Source organism: Perognathus longimembris, chromosome 1 (assembly GCF_023159225.1).
Source record: "Perognathus longimembris pacificus isolate PPM17 chromosome 1, ASM2315922v1, whole genome shotgun sequence".
NCBI lineage: Eukaryota > Metazoa > Chordata > Mammalia > Rodentia > Heteromyidae > Perognathus > Perognathus longimembris.
In genome coordinates, this window is record NC_063161.1 from 49,646,764 (window position 1) to 49,671,157 (window position 24,394).

The 24,394-nt window shown below is 48.9% G+C and overlaps 1 protein-coding gene and 1 pseudogene across 2 annotated transcripts; both read right to left on the reverse strand.

Annotated features, from left to right (window-relative positions):
• Espl1 (extra spindle pole bodies like 1, separase) lies at window positions 1–24,394 on the reverse strand. Of its 2 annotated transcripts, none has more exons than XM_048363483.1 (31): window positions 24,268–24,394; window positions 23,857–23,946; window positions 23,233–23,676; window positions 22,218–22,322; window positions 21,978–22,098; window positions 21,473–21,606; window positions 20,597–20,790; window positions 18,481–18,720; window positions 17,622–17,766; window positions 17,372–17,510; window positions 16,348–16,487; window positions 15,096–15,230; window positions 14,581–14,700; window positions 13,056–13,227; window positions 12,563–12,691; window positions 12,285–12,441; window positions 11,440–11,549; window positions 7,756–8,744; window positions 7,077–7,428; window positions 6,151–6,306; window positions 5,329–5,542; window positions 5,039–5,229; window positions 3,295–3,422; window positions 3,032–3,154; window positions 1,952–2,107; window positions 1,668–1,838; window positions 1,441–1,545; window positions 1,162–1,277; window positions 909–992; window positions 605–769; window positions 1–347 (listed from the first exon to the last, which is right to left on the reverse strand). In XM_048363483.1, the coding sequence occupies exons 2-31, from the start codon at window positions 23,935–23,937 to the stop codon at window positions 146–148; spliced, it is 5,718 nt and encodes a 1,905-aa protein (XP_048219440.1). In that variant the 5' UTR covers window positions 23,938–23,946; window positions 24,268–24,394; the 3' UTR covers window positions 1–145. The 2 variants fall into 2 exon arrangements, with proteins under 2 accessions (XP_048219440.1, XP_048219431.1); XM_048363474.1 differs by having other exon boundaries at window positions 22,618–23,676.
• Window positions 8,850–8,946, reverse strand: LOC125341328 (annotated as a pseudogene).

Here is a 24,394-nt window from a genome sequence, read left to right on the forward strand (position 1 = left end):
TTTATTTTATTAAATGGAAAGGAAACGCTCCATATAAAACATTGGGGGGGGGGAAATCACTTTAAAATATTTTTCCAAATATTAAGTTAAATTTCTCGGTAGACAGTCACATGGCTTCTACCAGCAATAAAACAACTCAGAGATGCTATCGCAGGGTGACAGGCAAGCCATAGGCTATAGGTGCAGCTCCAATAAGAAACTTGAGTCGGGGGGCTTGGCGGGCCTGGTTGACATAGTGGAGAAGGGGAGCCCCTGGGCCTGCTCCAAGCCAGCCCTGCAGCAGAGCCTCAGTGTAGCGGTCAATGTCACGGTCAGTTACATCCCAGAGATTACCTAGAAACAAGGGGCTGGAAAAGGAGAGAAATACAAAGTAAGGGCGCTTCAGGAATACACTGGAAACATGATTATGGGTGGGGTGGGGTATGAGGCTTGAACCAATGGGGAACTCTCTTGACCCAAGGCCTGGGTCAAGACAGAAGAGAGCTTAGGGTGAAAGGTTCAGGCAGAGAACTAGGAGGGGACCTGAGAGGGAAAGGATTCAGGGTTCAGAGCTGGGAAAGAACCTGGGGTGGGGTCAGGAATCTTAATGCCCCTGGAACCTCACCAGCCAGCCATGATGTACTTGAGCACGATGCCAATCCCTTCTAAGTTTCCGTGCACAGCCAAGGCCGCACTGCTGCAGCCGAAAAGCAGGGCTACAGCCCGGCAGCTCAGTCGCAAAACTGCCTGCCCATCAAGGAAGCGGGCACCAGCCCCATGTCCTGCATAGCTAAGGCAGGAGGAAGTGAGGTAAGCACTGATCTGGCAGGACCTGGCCTCTGTTTCCAGAAGCTCTAAAGGGCCAAACCCACATTCGTGTTCCCCCTGGGATTGCCCATCTCCCCCACCTCTCTACCCAAAACACTCACATATATAAGTCATGCTCTGTCAGGGCTGCCTGTACTTGTTGGGGGCTTGGTACCTCCCCAACAACCCCTTTCCAGCCATCTTTACTGCAGGGAAAGGTCAGGACAAAGAAGAAGTAAGTGCTTGGCAGGGATCATATGACAAAGAGGGCAGAGGGAACAGTAGACAAATAATTTATTCTGGAGAAAAGATAGGCCGTTCCAGCATGCTTCCTCCACCCTTTCCTACTCCCAGCAGTGTCCTCGCCCTCCTGACCTGCTAAAATGGGCTCGGAATTGCTGCTCTGTGCTGGAGAGGTTGTTGTGAGGGTTCAGAACATAGAAGGTCCTTCGTGGATCCACCCCTTGGCTTAGCACTGATGAGGCCCCAGCCTAAGGGGAAAGACACCAGTGATTATGACCTTGAGCTCACCAGGAGGCTCAACCTCTAGCAAACTGTAAGCATTGCTGAGACCCTCTCCTGGATTTCCAGGGGTTATCTGCCCTTTCTTCAGCTTCCCTCACTCATCCCCAGCCCTCAAGCCCCAAGCCCCACCTCTTTGGTGATGGAGTAGCTGAGGAGGAAGCGGAAAGAGGGCAGCCGGGTGACAGGCAGCGTTCGGAGACTGGGCATGCTTTCCCAGGGCAGCTTCTGCAAGTCCTGGACAAAAAGCACTTGGGGTTACTATCCCCCTCTAGGAATGTGCCTGAGTCTGAAGGGGGCTGGGGTAAACTGGTGCTCATTACCCACAAACACACTGTCCCTCTGCTGCGACTCATTACCTTGTCTAGCACCAAGACAAGGTGCCCATTGCTTGGTGCCATCTGGCCTTGTACACGTTCTACTGCCTCATTCAAGAGCTCCTGGGCTCGCTCTGGCTGGGCTGGGCACAGACCATAGGCCAGGGCTTGAATGTCCTGGCTGGTGAGGGTACTGGCACCACTAAGCATGACCTGCAGGGGATGGGCAATTAGAAGACACCATTAACTCCCATCTCCACTCTCTGTGGCTGCTGGAAAAGCAGCAAGCCCAGCAGCCCCCCTCTTCCATGGCTTCCTGAACTGACCTTCAGCAGAGTAGGGTCAGGATATTCCCAGCCACATTCCTGCAGCAACTCTTGTAGGCGGGAGGCCTCCTGGGCAGGGCCTGGCCCCTCACTGGAGGGCAGCAGCAGCCCCCGCCAGCAGCCTAACACGTGCTTTTCTAGGGATGTGATGAGATCCTGGGCGTGGGGACAAAGGTGTCAACGTTTTAGAGGCGCGGGGAGGCTGGTGGGGGTGGCACTCCTTCCGACATATTACATGTCTTACAGTTACCAGTCATAAAAGGCAAAAGTCTAGAAGGTGTTCTCATTTTCTGAGACTCTGGGAGAGCACAGGCAACTGGTAATAGTCATTTGTGTTGTGGCAACAATGAGCACTTGAAAGCTAAAGCCAGAGAGCTGACATTTGGGCTTAAATCCCTTTTCTTCTGTGTATGTGTGTGTTTTTCAGGGGTGAGGACTGAACTCAGGACCTTTCATGTGGTAGGCAAGCTCTCTTCCACTGAGCCAAATCCCTAAGCCCCCGGTGCATGTATATACATTTCCTTGCCAGACATATTATAAGTCTGGTGCTGTGCTGAGGGGGTGGGGAGGGAGGGAGGTAGAATGGTGCTGAAGTTTGAACTCAGGACCCTATGCATGCTAGGCAAGTGCTCTACCACGGGGGCTACATCTCCAGCTCAAGCTTTTCTTTCAGTTCTTTTTAAGGCAGGCTCTCATGTTTTTGCCCTGGGCCATCCATGGACCTCCATTCTTCTATTTATAGCCTCCTGAGTCGCAAGGATTACAGATGTGCAGCACTATATATGTCTAGTTTATTTTGTTGAGATGGGAGTCTTGTTAGCATGTTTTGCCTTTGGCCTTCGCCACCTATCTCTACCTCCCAAGTAGCTGGGATCACAGGCAGGAGCTACCACGCCCAGCCAGGGCTTTTATTTAAAGCCCTCCCCAAACTACACTTACAGAGAGGACTCAAAAGTAATTCAGCAACAACTTCAGTCTCTGCTAGGGAAGATACTGGCATTACCGCCCCACTCCTCCATCATCCCTGGGGCAGGCCCAGGCCTCCCCATCTGGGAGCCTTCCTACCCTGGGAGCACACACCTCCATCCTGCGGTCCAGAGCCAGCCGCCCTGTCCACCACATCCGCTTATCCGTACAGCAGCTGTTCTCTTTCTGTTCCTTCTGGATGGCGTCAAACTCTCTCAGGACAGAACTCAGAGGGAACTGTAGAAGACAGGCTGTGAGGCACTGGCTTACTCCGCACTCACTGTCTCTGCCCCCCTAGCCATAGTATGTGGGTGCCTTCCCCCCCCCCCCGCCCCGCAGACTCCAGCTCAGCGCTAGTCCCCGGCCTGAGAACCTACCTTGTTTTGGGCAGTGGGGATCTGTACAGTGACTGGGGGGGTGTCCTTTTCCAGGCGGGTCAGCAGGAGGGTGTTGCCCACAGTTCCAGGCTGGATCGTGGCCAGGGCCAACACACAGACAGTCACCCCTGACACACACAAGACACACCCAGAATTATGTCAACTGTTCTGCACACAGTCCTTACCCATCACTTAAGACAATACCAACAAGTCTTCCCTGATCACTAGAGTTCTAGGAGTTTCAGTTCCAAAGGGACAAGAAGTGTTGTTTTTGGTCAGTCATGGGGCTTGAACTCAGGGTCTGGGCACTGTCCCTGAGTTCTTTTTGCTCAAGGCTAGAGCTCTACCACTTTGAGCCACAACTCTACTTCCAGTTTTCTAGTGGTTAATCAGAGATAAGAATCTCAGACTTTCTTGGTGGGCCTTGCTTTGAACCACAATCCTCAGATCTATCTTAGCCTCCTGAGTAGCTAGGATTATAGGCCTGAGCCACCAGAGCCCATTCTGTTGTTTCATTTTTGGTAGTACCGGGAACTGAACTTGGGGCCTGTACTCAAGTGCACTACCACTTCAGCCACACTCCCAGACTTTTTAGTTTGTTTCCCAGATAGGATTTTGAGCTAATTAGCCTTGCCTGAGGTTGGTCCAGGACTACAATCCTATCTGCATAGCCAGTGGCTAAGATTATAGCCATAAGCTACCATATATGGCCAGGTAGGCAATACTTTTTTGTCTCTCACAGCAAAAAAGAAAGTATCTGAACAGAATAAGGCATTCAAATCAACAATCAGCATGTGTCACATTAGCATAGGAAGACCAGGAATATCTGCACTCACACGCAAAGACTGATACAGAATTTGCTGTCAATTCTCAAGTTTGAGGTTAAAAAAGAAAAAAAAAAAGACTTCCTAATAGAGGAAAGATGTCTGGTGAGAGAAACGTAAGACTAGTAGATGAAAAGGTATGATAAGCCAGGTATAATAGCACATGACTGTAATCCTAATATTTGGGAGTTTAAGCAAGGAGGATGTTGAGTTCAAGGGTAGCTTGGGTTGCATAGCAAGACCCTGTCTGAAAAAAGAAAGGGCTGCCTGTGGATCACATGTGTAATTCTAGCTATTTGGGAGGGGTGAGATTCAGAAGATCTTGGTTAAAAGCCAGCCTGGGCAGTAGAGTCCACAGGATTCCAAAAACAACCAGTAAAAGCAGAGCTGGAGGCATGGCTGGAGCTCACATGGTAAAGTGGCTGCTGAAGAAGCAAGGCAAGCAAGTGTATAGTCCTGAGTTCAAACCCAAGGAGAAAGTCAGGGGACAAAGAAGGTAGAAGGGAGAGAAGGAAGGGAAGGAGAGGAAGGAGGGGGGAGGAAAGAGGGGAGAGGGCAAGAAAGAGAGAGAAGGAGAAAGGGAGAGGAGGGGCTGGGAATATGGCCTAGTGGCAAGAGCACTTGCCTCCTACACATGAAGCTCTCAGTTCGATTCCCCAGCACCACATATATGGAAAATGGCCAGAGGGGGCGCTGTGGCTCAGGTGGCAGAGTGCTAGCCTTGAGCTGGAAGAAGCCAGGGACAGTGCTCAGGCCCTGAGTCCAAGGCCCAGGACTGGCAAAAAAAAGAGAGAGAGAGAAAGGGAGAGGAGGTATGACACCAAGGGCACAAATCTAAGCAAATTAATTCTTTAAATTCCTCAGCAAGTAAATGTGTAAGAGAAGAGAGAGAGAGAAGCATCCAGAGCCTGCCACCATACCACTGGGCATGAGAGCCAGGCGTTCCCGGAAACTCTCCTTCTCAGGCTGAGGAAAGTGGCCAGATCCTGAATCCCTGAAGGAGAAGAGGGGCTGGATGCGGGCCAGGAGTACATCTCCAGGCTTCTCCTGGAGGCTCAGCTCCTGCAGCTCTTCTGCCAGTTCGAGGGATCCCTGGTTCTTCTGGGTCTTTCTGTGGACAACACAAGTGGGAATGAGAACCCCTTTAAAGTCTGGTGTCTCCCTTCCTGCGATGTGCCCAGCCCAAGCCTCAGTGATGGTGAGTGCTTACCTGAGCTGTCGATGGAGATGGATGAGCAGCTGGTGACGACAAGTGATGGAGACAGATTCGGCAACTAGGAAAGCAGTGGCATAGGGATCTCTGTGGCCCAGACACAAGGCCAGGAGGCGGCAGAGGTGAGCATAAAGCCCGCTGGGAGGACAGTGACTGACCCCGCGGAAAGCGATGCTCAGTGAGTCACAGATGGAATCCAGTGTAGAAAGACCTAGAGGACGGACAGGACATTTGCTAAACATGAACCTCTTATTTCCTAGTTAATGAGACTTCCAAGAAGTCCCTATCTCGTCTCCCACACAGGAAAAGCCAACTGCCTTTTTTTGTGTGGTGGTACTAGAGCTTGAATTTAGGGATTGGGTGCCGTACCTTAGCTTTTCCGCTCAAGGCTAGCATTCTGCAGCTTAAGCCACGCCTTCACTTCAGGCGTTTTTGGTGGTTAGAGATGAGGACTTTTCTGTCTGGGCTGGCTTTTGAACTGAGATCCTCAGATCTCAGCCTCCTAAGTAGGTAGGATTACAGGCATGAGCCACCAGTGCCCAGCCAGAGTGATGTACTTCTAACATGCCTGAAACCACAATCCTCCTGATCTCCATCTCCAGAGTAGCTGGGATTACAGGTGACAGTCACTGTACCGGACCCCATTTTACAGTGAAGGGAAACAGAAGCTCAGAGGGTTAGGATCCAGCCAGGTTCAGAGAGACGAGCAGACCAAGGTAGAACCACAGACCATTTAAGAAGGACAAAAGGCTTGAGAGACCTCTTTAGGGCACTCAACTCTTCTCTATGGGACCAAACCTCAGTGGTCAGCACACTCACCAATGGCTACATGGGCGGAGGGGGCCTGGAGCCAAGGACTGGGGTCACTCTCCAGGTCTTGGCAGGGGATGGTCATATCCACCTTGCTGGCATCCCGTCTCAGCACCTCACATTCTCCTATGGCTGCATCAGGGGCTGGAGCTGGTACCTTCTCACCTGGGGAGAGAATGTGACTTTCAGGGTGCTTCCTTCCTCCTTGCCCCCCTTTGTTCTACAAGCAGACTGCAAAAAAAAAAAAAAAGAAAAAGAAAAAGAAAGAGCTGTCTTCCTGGACTCTCTTGGCACCAGTTCCTTCCTTCTTCCCTCCCTCCTTCCTGCCTCTCTCTTTTTCTCTTATTTCTTTGTTGGTCATGGGGCTTGCACTCAGGGCCTGGGCATTGCCCCTGAGATCTTTTGCTCAAGGCTAGTGCTCTACCACTTGACACTTTGAGCCACAGCTCCACTTCTAGTTTTTGGGCAGTTAATTAGAGATAAGAATCTCACAGGGACTTTTCTACCTGGGCTGGCTTCAAACCGCGATCATCAGAGCTCAGCCTCATGAGTAGCTAGGATTCCATGTGTGAGCCATTAGTGCCTAGCCTTACCTTGCCTCCCCTCCTGTTCCTTTTCTCTTTCCCTTCACCTCTCTCTTTCATGCCAGTATTGGGGTTTGAACTGAGGGCCTGGGCACTGCTCCTTGGCTTTTTTGCTCAGGGCTGATGCTCTTTCACTTCTGCCAAGGCCCCACTTTTTTGTTGTTGTTGTTGTGGTGGTTAACTGGAGATAAGTCTCATATGCTTTAAACTTCAATCCTCAGACCTTTAGCCTCCTGAACAGCTAGGATTACAGGTGTGAGCCACCAGCATCCAGTATCACTTATTTCTTTAGCTTTGGCCCCAATAACCCCCATCCCACCCCTTATCCACCTTTCATCCATACCATCCTACCTGAGGCTGAATCTTCCCCATCAGAGGCTCTGAGGGTCTCAAAGCTCATTTCCATCTGGTTGTCAGTGAGTTCCTCCTCGGGGATGGTCCTCATGATCTCAGGGCCCAGCCCAACCTGGCCCTGCGCTTCACAATGTCTTGGTGCTACTTTCTTGGCCCTTCGACTTCTACCACTCAGGCTGGCAGGCTCAGGGGTACTACTTGGGGCAACCACTGTATCTATCTTCAAGTTTTCGGCCTTCCTAGCCTTGCCTCGGCCCCGGGAAGCAGTGCTCTGTCTCTTAGGTTTTTCTAAAAGCTGTGCTTCAGCTGAAACAAGGTCTTCCAAGTCACTGTCATCACTGAAAGTCACCTAGGATCCAAGGAGAGAAGCCAAAGGGTTTTTTAGTAACACTTTCTGGCAGCAGGTGGCGCTGTGGAGGCCCCAGCAAGTACCACAAGTGAGGCCTCTGGGCTATGTCAGAATGGGACTTCCCATATTACACTGTGGTTAGAGGGAACATAAGATGAGGAAGGATTAAAAAGGGAAAGGAACCATAGTTAAGGAGGATATACTGGTCCTGAAGAAGAGATCAGGGTTCTACTAGGCCTTGGAAAGTTATTCCACAAGGACACTGTTCTACAGAATGTTCTCCAAAACCTCCAACACCCAAACCACCTAGCCACCATTCCATCTCACCTTGAGGCGTGTCTGGACTCTCTGACGCACTTTGGGAGCCTGGGGAACCTCAGGCTTGCTCTTTGTGGTACAGACTTCTTCAAACACTGTGAAAGGGACACGAGGACCGGGTGGCCTAATGCGGCCTGGAGGCTTAGGTGTACTGGGTGGCCCTCCACCTGCCAGACTTTTCTGAGAGATAACATGGAGGGGTGAGGGAGCAGAGGCCCCCTGCTGGCGTCCTTGTCCAGACCGTTTCTGGCTCCGAGTCTTAGAGAGCTCTACGCTTGGGGGGCTTTTTATTAATGGTGGCTGCCATCCCCAAGTATCTGCAAAAAGTTGGGTAGTGCAGCATTTGAGGCTAGCCAGCTTTGCAAGGACTTGACTCAAGAGCAGACTGGCTCTCCAGTGCTCCAGGTAGTGTATTCTTGCTGTCACAAATTTCAGCCCTGACTCCAGGACTTTCCCCAGGCTCTTGTTTGATGGCTGGTTCAGGCCCTCCAATGCCAGCTGTGTATATGCCTGAGCCAAGATCTCATCCAATAGGCTTGGGACAGAGGAAGGTGGTGCTTTGTGCTTCAAGGAAGCTTGGAGAGCTTGAGTAAGGCGCTTGGTGGCTGCAGGGCAACGCTTCAGCACAACTTGTAGCAGATCCACACCCTGGGCCTCTTGACCCATGGCCAGATTCACCCTTGCAGTGACCAACACCCAGCGCAGACAGACTGCAGAGAGGACTGGGCTGGCACACAGAGAGCAATCGCAGGCGGGGGAATGGGACAGGAAGCCGGGGCTGGGTGGGGGCTTGGATTTCAGAACTGGAGAGGAGTTTGTAGAAGGTGCAATGGGGCCAGGCTCTTTGGGCACAGTAGCCACCAGCTCCAGATCAAGGCCTCTTAGGAAGGGCTCTTCTTCTAGGACTTGTGGCATAGAGGAAACATGGGCCTGCTGCTTCCTCTTCTGCAGGTGGACCTTTTTCACAGACTTTGGGTGCTGGGTCACCCCACCAAACTCTAGAGGAGAGGAACAGAAATGACCAAACTGAGAGAAACTATATCAGGTACTTCCTGAGCTACTTCAGGACCCAACTCTAATATACTACTGTGCAACATACTATGATACCAGTGAAGGACTTTTTAAAAAAATATTTGCACAGGGGCCATGCTAATCTCTGTATTGTTCCAATTATAGTATAGGTGCTGCCGAAGTGAGCACTGTTTTTTGGTGTTTTTTTTTTTTTTTTGCCAGTCCTGGGCCTTGGACTCAGGGCCTGAGCACTGTCCCTGGCTTCTTCCCGCTCAAGGCTAGCACTCTGCCACTTGAGCCACAGCGCCGCTTCTGGCCGTTTTCTGTATATGTGGTGCTGGGGAATCGAACCTAGGGCCTCGTGTATCCGAGGCAGGCACTCTTGCCACTAGGCTATCTCCCCAGCCCCCTGGTGTTTTGTTTTTTTTTGCCAGTCCTGGGCCTTGGACTCAGGGCCTGAGCACTGTCCCTGGCTTCTTCCCGCTCAAGGCTTTGCCAGTCCTGGGCCTTGGACTCAGGGCCTGAGCACTGTCCCTGGCTTCTTCCCGCTCAAGGCTAGCACTCTGCCACTTGAGCCACAGCGCCGCTTCTGGCCGTTTTCTGTATATGTGGTGCTGGGGAATCGAACCTAGGGCCTCGTGTATCCGAGGCAGGCACTCTTGCCGCTAGGCTATATCCCCAGCCCCCCTGGTGTTTTTTTTAAGAGAACATCCTGTCAGGGGCCAGTGGCTCATGACAGCTACTCAGGATACTGAGATGAGGACCGTGGATTAAAGCCAGCCCAAGCAGGAGAAGGCCTATTAGCCCTGGCTAGCCTAGATAGCACTATGATTCTGGCCCTAAATCTTGAATTTCTCAACTTCCTCATTTTACAAACACTCCTGGGGCTTGAACTCAGGGCCTGGGCACTGTCTCTGAGCTTCTTTTGCTAAAGGCTAGCACTCTACCACTTTAGCCACAGTGCCACTTCCAGCTTTTTTTGTTTATATGGTATTGAGGAATAGAACCTAAGGCTTCATGCATACTTGGCAAGCACTCTACCACCAAGCTACATTCCTAGCCCTACTACAAAGGGTTTTGCAAAGGCAAACATTGTACCTGCCAGGCACGAGTGGCTCACATCTATAATCCTAGCTATTCAGGAGGCTGAGATCTGAGGATCCTGGTTCAAAGCCAGGCCAGAAGGAAAGTCTGTAAGACTCTTATCTCCAGTTAACCACCAGAAAACTGGAAGTGGCACTGTGGCTCAAAGTGGTAGAATGCTAGCCTTGATCTGAAGAGCTAAGGGACAGAGTTCAAGCTCTATGACTGACAAAAAAAAAAGTGTCCTATATACAACGTTTTATAATTAACCCTCCTGAGGATAATGCATTTGTGAGATCCAATATTGAATCCACTAGCTACATGTGGCCACCAAACTTGTGAAATGTGGTGAGAGTTGTTGAGGACCTGACTTTTAAATTTTATTTAAATTGAGTTTAGCCAGGTACTAGTGGCTCATACCTATAATCTTAGTTATCAGGAGAATGAGATCTAAGGATAAAGGTTCAAAACCAGAAAGGGCAGAAAAGTCCATAAAACTCCTGTCTCCAATTAACCAGCAAAAAGCTGGAAGTGGAGGTGTGGCTCAAGTAGTAGAATGCCAGCCTTGAGTGAAAAAGCCAATCAAGAGCAAGAGGCCCTGAATTCAAGCCCCAGTATCAGAACAAAAATAAATACATAAATAGGTTAAAAAAAAAAAAAAAGCCAGGGCTAGGAATGTGGCTTAGAGGTAGAGTGCTTGCCTATCATGCATGGAGCCCTGGGTTCAATTCCTTAGTATCACATAAACAGAAAAAGCCACAAGTGGCTCTGTGGCTCAAGTTGCAGAATGTTAGCCTTGAGCAAAAGAAGCTCAGGGACAGTACCCAGGCCCTGAGTTCAAGTACTAGGACTGGCTAAAAGAAAAAAAAAAAAAGCCAAAAATGTATTAGCCAGCACTGAAAACTAAATCTGGAGGCAAGATTTCTGGAGGAGGAACACTGGTAGTTATTTTAAGGGGTGCTGCACAGGACCAAAAGCTAGGGAGTCTCTGATACTGTTTTGTTTTTTTAATTTTGGGGGGGGTTGGTGTTCGTCCTTGGGGCTTTAATTCTGGGGCCTGGGTGCTATCTATCCCTGAGCTTTTATGCTCAAAGCTAGCACACTTATCATTTGAGCCACAGCTCTACTTCTGGCTTTTTTGGTGGTTTATTAGACATAAGAGTCTCATAGAAGCTGGGCACCAATGGCTCATGCCTGTAATCCTAGCCACTCAGGAGGCTGAAATCTGAGGATCAGGGCAGGAAAGTCTGTGAGACCCTTATCTCCAATTAACCATCAGAAAACCGGAAGCAGCATTGTGGCTCAACGTGGTAGAATACTAGCCTTGAGTGAAAAAGCTCAGAGACAGCACCCAGGCCCTTAGTTAAGGCCCCAGAATGGACAAAAAAAAAAAAAACGTCTCATAGACTTTTGTGCTGGGGATGGCTTCCACCCTCCTCAGATCTCAGCCTTCTGAGTAGTTAGGATTACAGGCATTAGCCACCAGTGCCCAGCTCGGTCTCTGATTTGAAAGGAAACCAAACCTTTACATATGGGGATATGTTGTAGCATGTGTGTCACTCTCCCCGCTGCCTTTGGGCAGGAGATATGACTGCTCACCTGTGCAAGATTCAAGCAGGAACAGAACCTGCTGCAGGTCTGACTGACAAAGGTCAATGTCACTTCGAACCAACTCTAGCTCCCCCTTCAGCACGAGGAAGACAGCACACCTTGTTGGGAAGAGATGAGACTCAGTCAGTGGAATGAATCCTTTGCTTTCCTAGAATCTCTTCCTGCCCCTTTCCTAAGCAGAGCCATTGCCATCTCTCTCTGCCCACCTAAAAGGCACTCTTCCTTCCCTAAAACTCCTGGAGAAAAACTATCTAAACTATCCTCTCATTTCAACTCATCCTTGTGTGGGATTTTCCAACAGGATTCCACAAATGAAAAAGAATCCAAGCCAGGCGCATGTGATCCTATCTACTCAGGAAGCTGAGACCCTCATGAGGATGGCAGTTCAAAGCCAGCCCAAGCAGGAAACTCTGCGAGACTCTTATCTCCAGCTAGCCACCAGAAAACTGGAAGTGGTGCTATGGCTCAAAGTGCTAGAGTGCGAGCCTTGAGCAAAAAGAATTCAAGGACAGTGTCCAGGCTCTGAGTTTAAGCCACATAATAGATCAAAAAAGAAAAAAAAAAATAAGAGTTCCAAGGGGGCAAATAAACTCAGGGAATTTAATGAGATGTCCTTTTCAACATACCAGACATATCCTGAAGGAGAAGCAGATCCCCAAAGTAAATGAAAGCATCTGACTTTGCCTGAACTCACCATGCCCCACTTCCTTAGCTCTGAAACACCTCCCACCAACCCAAAGCATGACTCATGTTTTCTGGCATCTTTGGGCAACCCAGTGAAAAGTGCCCAGCACCTAGGGACAGGATGGGCATCCTCTCCAGCCTTTACTCACTGGGATGGGATCTGCAACTTCGTTGTAAGTTTCAGAGCCTCCAAGCAAAAGGCCTTGGCTTCGCTCACACACCCCAGTTGACCCAAGCGGCACACCAGCTTCTCTGAGCACCTCAGCACCTCTGTAAGAACTTGCCATTTTTGTACCAGATTTTCACCTACAGTGAAGGATAAAGACAAGACTCTATCACCCACACACTGACCAATTCTCTGCAAAGAATCGGCCCCATCTTGTAGCCTGTCCACCCCACAGGGCCCTACTCTTCTCCTCAGACATACCATAATCCAGAAAGGATGCCTCCACAGCTGTTTTTTGAATTGAAAGTACATCTGTGCCCATCAGCAGGAGGAGGATGCTTCGGAGGAGCTTGTGGGAGTCTATGAGTGCTGTCTCAGGGGTCTGCCAACCTAGGAGAGGAAGTGAAAATGATGATGATGCAGCCAGCATTCCTACCACCTTGAACTACTAAGACAGTATATCCAAAGCATGCTGTCACTCTTCTTTCTGCGCTAGAGACAAAGCTTGTCAACTGCAGAACAACTTCCCTCTGAGAAGCACTGGGGTCCCAGAATCCCTTTGAGTCTAGTATTCCAAGTAGCCTATGGTAAATGGGCTAGAGGTAAAGTGAAACCCACTTGCTACTGCAGGTCTAGTCTGTGCAGTTCTAGGGGAGCTGCTCCACACAGCTGAACGACAGTAGTGACAAGGGTGGAAGAAGAGCTCACAGCAGACCAACCATGTCCGTCCCCAAAGAAGGGCCTGTGCTTTCACCTTGGGTTTGGAGTTGCTCCCGCAGGGCGTCTGAGAGACTGTTTGCTGAGAGACTAAGGTAGGCAGCCAGCAGTTGAAGGGCCTGGACACGCAACAAGTACCAAGCCTTGGACGATTTCTGAAGGGCAGGATCCCGAAGGACAGTCAGCAATAGAGAGATACCCTCAGACACCTGGGAAAGACCAAGGGACACAGGAGAGCAGTCAGATAAATAGCTTTGAGCATGAGATGATCCTGGAGATTATGTTGTCTTTTTTGTTTGTTTGTGTCTATCTTGGGGCTTTATCTCAGGATCTAGGTGCTGTCCCTGAGCTTTTGTCCTCAAGACTAGTGTTCTACCACTAGAGCCACAGCTCCACTTCTGGCTTTTTTTTGGTGCTTAATGGGAGATGAAGAGTCTGACAAGGACTGGGAATATGGCCTAGTGGTAGAGTGCTTGCCTAGTATACATGAAGCCTTGGGTTTGATTCCTCACCACCACATATATAGAAAAAGCCAGAAGTGGTGCTGTGGCTCAAGAGGTAGAGTGCTAGCCTTGAGTAAAAAGAAGCCAGGGACAGTGCTTAGGCCCAGAGTTCAAGCTCCAAGACTGGCCAAAAAAAAAAAAAATCTGACAAACTTTCCTGCCCAGGCTGGCTTCAAACTGAGATCCTGAGATCTCAGCCTCCTGAGTAGCTAGCATACTAGGTGTGAGCCACTGGTGTCTGGGTAAGCTACTGGCTTTTTGTGTTCTTAACAGTAGTGGAGTTAGAACTCAGAGGACTTCATACTTGCTAGGTAGGTACTATATCACTTGAGCCACACCTTCAGCCCCCAATCTATTTCCTTTAAGAATAAAAAAGCTAGGGCTGGGAATGTGGCTTAGTGGTAGAGTGCTTGTCGAGCATGCATGCATGAAGCCCTGCGTTCAATTCCTTAGCACCACATACCACAGAAAAAGCTAGAAGTGGCACTGTGACTCAAGTGGTAGAGTGCTAGTCTTCAGCAAAAGAAGCTCAGGGACAGTGCTTAGATTGAGTTCAAGCCCCAGGACTGGCCAATTTAAAAAAAAAAAAAGTTGCACTGGTGGCTTCTGCTTATCAGCCTAGCTCAGGGACTGTGCCTAGGCCCTGAGTTCAAGCACTACAATAAAAAAAATAAAGAAAGAAAAGTGAGAAATAGGGCAGGTTGTGTAGGGAGGTAGTACAGCACTTGTCTAGCATGCTAAGAGGCCTTGGTTTCAATTCCAACACCACAAAAAATAAAAAAATAAAAATGAAGTTTTAGAAGGTGTAAAAAGGTGGGTTAGGGAGGGAAAAACTGGGAGAGAGTAAGGGAAGGGGTGATGCTGTCTAAAAAGAAAAATACTCTTTACCTGACTTATGTAACTGTAACCTGTCTGTACATAGTCCTTATAATAACAATTTTTAAAAAGGTGAGGAAGGGGTAACAATTATAACAAGAAATGTACTCACTACCTTATGTATGTAATGCCTCTGTACATGTCCTTGACAATAAAATTTTTTTTTTTAAAGGTGAGAATTACCTCCTGGTGCATCCAGCAGAGATGACTCTGAAGTAGATCACAAGTGAGGGAAAGGAGTGGATACAGGTCGGCGGTGTGATCTAGAAGCTTCAGGCTTGATTTTGCCTCTTCCAGGTATAACTAAGAAAGCAGTCAGAGGGTGTGTGAGCAGGCTAGTTAGGAAAGACAACCAGACTCTTCAAATTAAAAAGCAGAGTAGTAAAGTATTCACAAGCATCATGGCTGAGTACATGTTGAGTTATTTCAAATATTACAATCACATAGAACCTATTCACTAACTAGAATGTTCATGTAACTTTTGCTCTAAAAAGACAAAGCTGGCTCAGAGCAAGCAGAATATTCCATCCGATGGCTCAAAAGGAGTTTCTGTAGCCATGTTCACCCTCCCTCCCTGTGTAGTACTGCAGTCCAAGGAAAGCTGCCACTTGAGTTAGTCTGGGGGCGGGGCGGGGGGGGGAGGCGGGGGTGGAGGGAAGAAGGCTTCTAAAGCCATAAGCCTGGACAGCGACACTCACCCGGGCATAGCTGGGGCAGCCGAGGCTCAGGAGGAGTTGAGTGATGTGGCAGGAGGAGCTGGCTGCTTTTGTGTGGTCCCCCAGTCTCTCAGCAATGATCCGCAGAAGCAGCAGGGCCTCCAAAGCTTGCAAGGGCTAGAAGGCCAGGAGCAGCAAGCTGACCCATTCCTCTGTCCATCTTGCAAGCCTCCACTCCCATCTTCCCTCCATCCCAGCCCTCTGTGACCTTCAATTGTGGTCTTTTTTTTGGGGGGGGGGGTCAATCATGGGGCTTGAACTCTGGGCCTGGGCACTGTCCCAGCTAGTCCTAGCTCAAGGCTAGTGCTTTACTGAGCCACAGTGCCACTTCTGAACAGTGGTCTGAGCTAGGGAATTTATAGAACATAAGCCATCAGCCGTCTTCAGGGAGTCTGCAAGAGCATCCTGTCCTACTCTGCTTTAAAGACTATAGATACTAAGACTTATTAAGAAGTTACTATACACCAGGTATGAAGCCAGAGGCTTTAGGTACCAACTCATTTTATTTTTATAACAACTCTAATCCCAGTTTTACAGCAGAGGAAACTAAGGTTCACAATGCGTATCAAACTTTTAACATGCACATAAATAGAACAAAGCCTAAATCTAGGGCTGTGGTAGCTTCCTAACTTTTTTGGGATAACCCAAAGGTTCGTACTAACAAAATTCCTTTATGTATCTTTTTTTTCCCCTTGGGGGGGGGAGGCTTAGCTTGCTTTCTTTGTCCTATCTGGGAGTTGATCCCAGATACTCATGGATGCTAGGCAAGCACTCTGTCACTGATCTACATCCTCAGCCTTTTTCTTTTTTTGTGTGCTGGTCCTTGGGTTTGAACTCAGGGTACTGTCCCTTGAGCTTCTTTTGCTCAAGGCTATATAACTCTACCACTTGAGCCACAGCTCTACTTCTGGCTTTTTTGGTGGTTAATCAGATATGATAGTCTTACAGACTTTTCTGCACAGGCTGGCTTCCAGCCTTCATCTTCAGATCTCATCCTCCTGAATAGCTAGGCTTATAAGCAGGAGCCACTGGTGTCTGCCTCAGCCTTTTCTTAATTTTAATTTTGAGACAGGAGGATCACAAGTTTCAGATAAGCCTTGGCAACTTAATGAGACCCTGTCAAAAGTGCACCACCATTCCTAGCTAAGCCCAGGCTCTTAATGGTTGGGCTCTGTGGCTTCTCAGCAGATTCACAGACTAAGGGTGAGGGAGCTGTTTTTGGTTGCATGGTTACCTTTGCCACGAGTTGATAAAGGGCAACCAGGATCTGGAGAGAGACTGCTGTCTGTTGAAGAGACCGCACAGCTGAAGATGGCTTCTTTGTGAACACCTCCTTCCAAAGGGCCAGGGCTTGGTCCAGGCATTTGGACTGAGCTGGAAGTCAGAAGAAAGTAACTACTCTATCAGAAGGCTGAGAGCTGAGGATCACAGTTCAAAACCAGCCTGAGAGGAAAGTCTATAAGATCCTTATTTCCAGCTGGGGATATGGCCTAGTGGCAAGAGTGCTTGCCTCGTATACATGAGGCCCTGGGTTCAATTCTCCAGCACCACATATACAGAAAATGGCCAGAAGTGGCGCTGCTGCTCAAGTGGCAGAGTGCTAGCCTTGAGCAAAAAGAAGCCAGGGACAGTGCTCAGGCCCTGAGTCCAAGCCCCAGGACTGGCCAGAAAAAAAAAAAAAAAAAAGATATCCTTATTTCCGAATAATCAACAACAAGCCAGAAGTGGAACTGTGCTTCAAATGCTAGACAGCTAGCCCTGAAGTGGGGGGGGGGGGGGGGGGACTAAGGAAAGGCACCTTAGTTCCTGAGTTCAAGCCTCAGTAATGGCTCCAAAAAGAAAAAAAAAGAAAGTGACCACTCTCTCCTTCTCCACATGGGCCATCTGGAGAGCACACTGTTTTCTGTATAACATCCTTTGCTCTTTTGCCAGCCACCCTCCCATCTCACTCCAACCCTCCACCTTCCTTGTTTGGTTTTGTTTTCGTTGCCAGTCCTGGGGCTTGAACTCAGGGCCTGAGCTCTGTCCCTGGCTTCTTTTTGCTCAAGGCTAGCACTCTGCCACTTGAGCCATAGCACCACTTCTGGCCATTTTCTATATATGTGGTGCTGAGGAATCGAACCCAGGGCTTTATGTATATGAGGCGAGCACTTTACCACTAGGCATATTCCCAGCACCCCCCCCCTTCCATAGTAGTGATCCTTATTCTGCTCGAGACACTAGAGATGCCCGTGCTATGCTACGTTTATTGTCCTTACCTGCATCTGCAGCCAAGTTGAAGGCAATGTTACTGTATAGGAAACGATCTTCCTGCAGTTTATCTTCATAGTTCAGATCATTGACTTCAAATTCTTCCAAGTTACTAGGGGCTTGGGCTCTCTGATCCCGTTCAATACCCTCGATAGGGAAATAAAGGTAAAAAAATCAAGGCCAGTAAAAGCTTCAAAGTACCAGCCCAGTGAAAATGACTCCTATATCCACCCAGCTCTGCCCAATACCACTACTCACTTCCCGCATTTTGGCTTCCAAGGTACAGATGTAGAGCCACAGCAAAGCTTGGGCTTTATCATCCAGAAGCTGATCCTGGGCCTGAGCCTCAGGCTGCACAGACTCCAGGAGCTGCAGGGCTTCCTGGATAGCATCGAGGGCAGAACTGCAGGGAGAGGTGCACACAGGTAAGGCTCACTATAGATACCAGGCATGGGGCTGTGGGAAGGAACTGGCATCAAACAGCTCATCTCATTTGAATGAGTCCCACAGTCATAAATCAAGTGGTTCCTCAGCAACATAAAGCAGGAATCCCACTCTGAAAAGAATTAAGATTAAGGCAAAGAGCCAGGTGCTGGTGGCTCAAGCCTATTATCCTAACTACTCAGGAAGCTGAGATCTGAAGATAGGGTTCAAAGCCAGCCAGGGCAGAAAAGTTCATGAGACATTTTTCCCCCCATGACACTCATCTCCAATTAACCAGCAGAAAACAGGAGGTGGAGTTGTTACTCAAAGTAATAGAGCCTTAGCCTCGAGCAAAAAGGTCAGGGACAGCACCCAGGACCTGAGTTCAAGCTCCTGGACCAAAAAAAAAAAAAAAAAAAAAGAAAAAGAAAAAGATTAAGGGGCTGGGAATATAGCCTAGTGGTAGAGTGCTTGCCTCGTATACATGAAGCCCTGGGTTCGATTCCCAAGCACCACATATATAGAAAAAGCTAGAAGTGACGGTGTGGCTCAAGTGGTAGAGTGCTAGCCTTGAGCAAAAAGAAGCCAGGGACAGTGCTCAGGTCCTGAGTCTAAGGCCCAGGACTGGCAAAAAAAGAAAAGAAAAAGATTAAGGCCAGGAGTAAGCAGGGCCTCCTTGGTACTTCCTCCTCACCAATCAGCCTGCTGGGCAAAGTCATGGTAGCAGAGCACTTGAGCCAATTCCACCAAGTGAGTGGCTCGTGCCCATGCCCCGGCGGGTGTCTCCTCAGAGCTCAGCTCCAGCAGGTCACAGATGATGTTGAAGCGTTCCTGTCCAGTGTCAGCCCTCACCGCCTTGTAGGCCTGTAACTCCTCTTTCAGCAGGAAAGCCAGGGTCTCCGGGTCCCAGTCATTAAGGCAGTCTCGCAGAGTCCTGAGAAAGGAAAAGTTCAGCACAGTGGTGGAGCCCAGGAAGATGGGAGTGTCTGCCCCCATGCTAGGAAGCCCCAACCTTGGTTTAAGAGTTCATTAGGTTTCTAGTTGAAGCATAAATTATTTGGATGCAAGTGGCTCACACCTGTAATCCTAGCTAGTAAGGAAGCTGAGATCTAAGGATCAAGGTTCAAAGCCAGCTGGGACAGAAAAGTCTGAGAAACTATCTCCAATTAACCAGCAAATAAAGAAAAGCTTTTTTTTTTTTTCCAATCCTGGGTCTTGGACTCAGGGCCCGAGCACTGTCCCTGGCTTCTTTCTGTTTGCTCAAGGCTAGCACTCTGCCACTTGAGCCACTGTGCCATTCCCTGCTTTTTTCTTTTTTTTCTGTTTATGCGGTGTACTCAGGAATAAAACCCAGGGCTTCATGTATTTGAGGCAAGCAAACTACCACTAGGCCATATTCCCAGCCCCAGAAAGCTTTCTTTATAATCAGTGATAGAGAGCCAACTATAAGCAAAAAAGAAAAACAGAGAGGAAAAAAAAAAAAAAAGCCAAGTGCCAGTGGCTGACATCTGTAATCCTAGCTACCCAGGAGGTTGAGGTCTGAGGATTATGGATCAAAGCCAGCCCAGGCAGGAAAGTCCATAAGACTCTTCTCTCCAATTAACCACCAGAAAACAAGAAGTGGCGCTGTGGCCCAAGTGGTAGAGCGCTAGCCTTGAGCTGCAGAGCTCAGGGACAGCGCCCAGGTTTAGAGTTCAAGCCCCACAACTGACACAAGAAAGTCTAAATCAGATCACATTGCTCCCATTTAATACAATGCCATGGGCTCCACTAAAGATGATAACCAAAGCTGTACCAATAGCATGAAAGGCCCTGTGTGGCCCCACCTCTGCCCACCTTGACCACCCCACTCCACTTTTTGACTCTCCAATGTAAATCCCCATCCCTACTACCTTCCAATGTGCTGCCTTTCTCAAACATGTTCCCATCTTGGAGTCTTTCTATTCACTATTTCCTCCATGAGGAATTCTCTCCCCTGAGACCTTTAAGTGGCCAATTCCTCCTCATCAGCAGGTTTCAGCTCATTCATCACTTCTTCAAAAAGGGCTTCCTTTAGGGCACCAGAGGCTCAAGCCCATAATCCCAGTTACTATAAGGAGGCTGAGATCTGAGGATCAAGGTTAGGAGCCAGCCTAGGGCAGGAAAGTCCTTAAGACTCTTATCTCCAATTAACCACCAGAAAACTAGAAGTGGAGCTGTGGCCCAAAGTAGCAAAGCACTAGCCTTGAGTGATAAAGCTCAGGGACAACACCCAGGCTCTAAATTCAAGCCCTGGAACAAGCACCTCACAAAAAAAGCTTCCTTAAATTACCAACCTAAAATTGCTTCCTCTTTTAGCTTATCACTCCTGTGCATCTTCAAAAGCATATATGAAATGGTCTTTTTTTTTCCCTATCTCCCCAAGAACATAATCGGCACAAAAGCAAGAACATGACCTGTCACCACTCTACCCCCAAAACCATGGCTGGCATATATGGTAGGCACTCATTGAAAACTGGTGAAGGAATTATTGCTTTTTACACATAAGGATGGAGGGGCATGGCCACTGGGTATAAAAAGTCACCCTACTGGCTGGGAATGTGGCTTAGTGGTGGTAGAGTACTCGCCTAGCATGCATGAAGCCCTAGGTTCACAGAAAAAGCCAGAAATGGTGCCATGGCATAAGTGCTAGCCTTGCTGCTAGCCTTGAGCAAGAGAAGCTCCGGGACAGTGCCTAGGCCCTGAATTCAAGCCCCAGGACTGGCAAAAAAAAAAAAAAGGTCACCCTATCCACAGGGCTATATACATGGTCATCCTCCCCACTAACTCACTTCAGTTGTAGCTCCTTGTTTCCAGTCCTGGCCGCATCCATCTTGACCCGAACCCAGAAAGTGACAGGTTCAGTCATATGTTCAAGGCTACAGGACTTTAGGACAGTCAGCCATAAGGTCACCATCTTGCAGCCCTGGGCTTGTTGACCCAGTTTCTTCAAACTCTCCACATATAGCCGGAAGTACCTGTGCAACTAAGCAGAGACAGGGAACAGATCAAGCTGGAACCAGGAGTGGATGAGCATGCGGATGAGCATGAGAGAAGTATGAGGATGTATGTGTCATCGTTGCCTTTCCTTCTCTTTCTCCTTCCCTCGTAGCCAATCATTTACCAAATTAAACCTTAACTTATGCCTGAGTACCTATCCTTTTTACTTGGGTTCTGTTTGACACAGTAATGTCAGAGCAATTCCAATGTCATCTGATTGCCATGACTCTATTTATATCCTTTAGCACCTCATCATCTCTACCACCCATATCACCTGTCAATGAAGCCTATGCTTCATTTCCAGGTATTCTTTCCAAGACACTGTTCTCACTTTGGTTATGCAAAAGACCAACATGGGGTAGCTTTTAAAATATGCAGATGTTTGGGCTCCAGTGCTAGACAGACTGGTGCAATTACCTTGAGACGGGCAATAGAATCTTTTTAAAGTCCACTCAGGTGCTTTAAAGTGTACTTAAGTAGGCTCTGAACCACTGGCTAAAGATAAAACATCAATCTAAAGAAAAGAAGTAGTAGTATCCATAGACAATGGTGCCAACACACAGCTCCTAACCCCGGTCTAGCACAAGGCAGGGTCATGGGCAGGTCCTTTCATATGACTCCAGCCTCCCATCACAGAACCTCCCCCTGCCCTTCTCACTCCCTCCTACCTTCTCAGAAGGCACCTCGGGGTAAGTTTCTGGCTTCAAGTCCAGGTACTGACAGAGTGGCTCAGAGATGGTACAGGCCTCAGCATACAGCTTGTGACTATAGAAGCTGTAGGCCAAGTTACTGGTGTAAGAGGCTGCAAGAGAAAGAAAGGACATGTGACCACAGGAACAGTTCCCAGTGCCTGTCCTGCTGGAGAGGCAGTACAGAGAAACTCAACTTGGGGTGGGGTGGGGGAAAGGAGGGGAGTCAGCTCAGCAGCTGCCAGATCAAAGCATTTATCAGAACATTCTAGGCCATCACCAGGATTGAGATAGGGCAGCTCTCTTATTTGGCTCCAAGTAGTCTCTGTCTTCCATTTCGGGAAAGCAAAACCACGCCACCATTGAATGAATGATCATGGCCAGAGTTCCCCACAGTGGTCAGAACTGTCCAGCAAATGCTAGCCACTTGTCTAATGAGTGATGTCCCCTTAAGACCTGTGTATTTGAGCCCCAGGGCACTAACCAGTCATCCCTAAGTAGTTGGTCAGTTCTTGGCCTGACAGATCCTTTAAGGCTTCCAGCATCCAGACAACTACAGATTTGCAACTTTCCACTAGCGGGACCAAGTCAGCCAAACCAGCTACCTGAAGGAAGAATAAGGGTTTGGGGTTGAGTACCATATACCCCAAGAAAAAGCAATGCCAAAGCTCTCAGAAGGAGCAACCCTAGACCTTGGTTCAGGTCACTGATTCCCAGACAGTACCTGATTGCCTTGGGCAAACTCATAAACAATCCCAGCATAGAGGTGAAGACTCTGAAAGTACATCTGAAGCAAACACTGCTGCCGCTTGACCGAGTCTTCAGAGACCTAAGAAGGAAGAGAAAGAGTTGGTTTAAGGAGCAGAAAAGTAGTAAATTGTAATCTCTCCAGAGTCCTGGAGAGCTAACTGTCCAAGAAGGAAAAAGGGACCTACTGGAAGATGCCAATATTCTCTAGGGAACAATAAGGCTGTTGTTTGCTAGGTATAGTCCAGAGACAAGCTTTTACCAAGGAAAAGCAAGGGTTAAGATTGTGCCAAAGACTCTAAGCTGATAGTGAGTTCACAGAACCACATCCCTACCCTACCTTTAGGTCCTAAACTCACATCATCAACATCATCATCATCATCATCATCCCGCAGCTGCTTCAGAAGGGAAGCGTATCCTCCAAGAAAAGCAAAGAGGCTCAGAAGAGCCTCTGGTCTATACTGCCTCTTGTTGGTTCGCTCCAGGCCTGAAAGGAAAAACTGACAGCTGTCATACAATGCTCTAAGAGGGCATGACAGTGCCTCCATACTGTTGTTCAAAATAACCGATGCCTTCGTCAAAATTTGTATTTGGGACCCTTCTTCCCCAGTCTGCAGCAGCTTAACCGCCAACTGGCATAGCTGGAGGCTTGGGGCTAGACTGGTGTTCCTTAGGTAACCACCAGCCTTTTCTACTGCTCTAGTGGCCTTGTCAAAGTGACAGCTCCAGCAGAGTCGACGGCAGTATTCCAAGATGAGCTCTAGGAGGCAGAGGGCCCTCTGGGGAGAAAGAGGATCAGGAGTCTTATCTTCCTCCTTCACTAAAACTTTGATCACATGCCTAGAAAGCAAGTCATATAGAAGATCGGCATCTGCATCTTCTAGACCATGTCCGCTGTTATCAAATAGTTGATGAGCAGCTACCACTCTACAGGCTGTTGGGGAGGCAAAGTGAGGAATTTCACAAGGGGTACTTTCATCCTCCAAGAGTACTAGAAAGCTCACAGCCTTCATCCGAGCTGAGAATGCAGCTTGCCTCTCCAACAGTGCTTCCGCTCCCTTCCAAAGTAGGCAAAAGCTACCCCGGGTCATGGTCACATAATCCTGGGAGGTAGCTTGGTGAGAACACTGCACCAGGCAGGCATGGAGGGGCCGGGCAAGGCGGAGCATGGCCGCTGGGCTCTCCTGAGAAGCAACATTCCGCAGTAAGATGAAGAGAATCCGTTCCAGGTAGAGGGGAGGACGTTGGGGGGTGAACAACAAGTAGCCATCACAGGCCAGCCCTGCCAGCTCCACCAGGCTCCCCAAGTGCCTAGGACAAGCTAGCTTGGATGTCAACTGCTGGTTGCAAGCCCTCAGGATAGCATCACAAATGTGTCTTCTTTCAGAATCTGATCTGCTGTTGGGAAAATCAGCTGCAGGCTTGGATAGGAACTCCTATAAGGATAGAAAAATGAATGGCACTAGTGAGAAAAAAAAAGAGGTAGGAAAAACACTAGGGATGGTAATGCTCAGAAAGGAATCCCCTACTTATCCAACTCCTCAAATTAAAGCCAAGCACAAATAAAACAGCTGAGTTTGGAAAGCCAGGTGTGTCCTGAGCCCAGAGTTTCCCACCTTCAAGTCAGACAGTAAGGCTTCAGCCTCCTTCCAACTTCTTAGTAGAGTCCCAAAGTCAACTCCTTTGAAATTCCTCATGGCACAGAGCTAGGAAAAAGGAGATTGATTATAGGAGATAGAAGACTTAAAATGGGGCTAACAGAAGGGGAAAAATGGAAAAAAATTCCCATCAGAAATACTATGGGGGGAGGGGAAATATCAGGACGCCAGATTCCTGTTATAGTCTGAGGCTTCTGCTCTCCCTTCCTCAGCTCCTCCAGGCCGGCCCTCACCCTCGCTACCCCTCCACCCAGCCCAAGAGGCCTCCACCGAGATCCGGGCCGCCCACCTGGGCCGCCAGGCTCCTGACCCCCTCCACACACCCCGACCCCGGCTCGCCTCCAAGTCGGCGATAGGAACCCCTTTCACCTCAGAGGGAAGCACACGCTGACGCGTGGTTCCCGGCCTTACAGCTCCAAAAGCCGCACTCCGTTCCCAGGCCCAGGGTTAACCCCAGCTTAACTACTCCGCCAGGACCCGAAAAGTAAGTATTCGT

Coding starts and splice junctions, on each gene's coding strand:
- Espl1 (XM_048363474.1), bottom strand. CDS start 23,937: ATGAGGAATTTCAAAGGAGTTGACTTTGGGACTCTACTAAGAAGTTGG. Junction 22,099..22,217: donor AGTTTGCCCAAGGCAATCAG/GTACTGTCTGGG, acceptor TTCTTCCTTCAG/GTAGCTGGTTTGGCTGACTT. Junction 21,607..21,977: donor CAACTACTTAGGGATGACTG/GTTAGTGCCCTG, acceptor TTTCTCTTGCAG/CCTCTTACACCAGTAACTTG.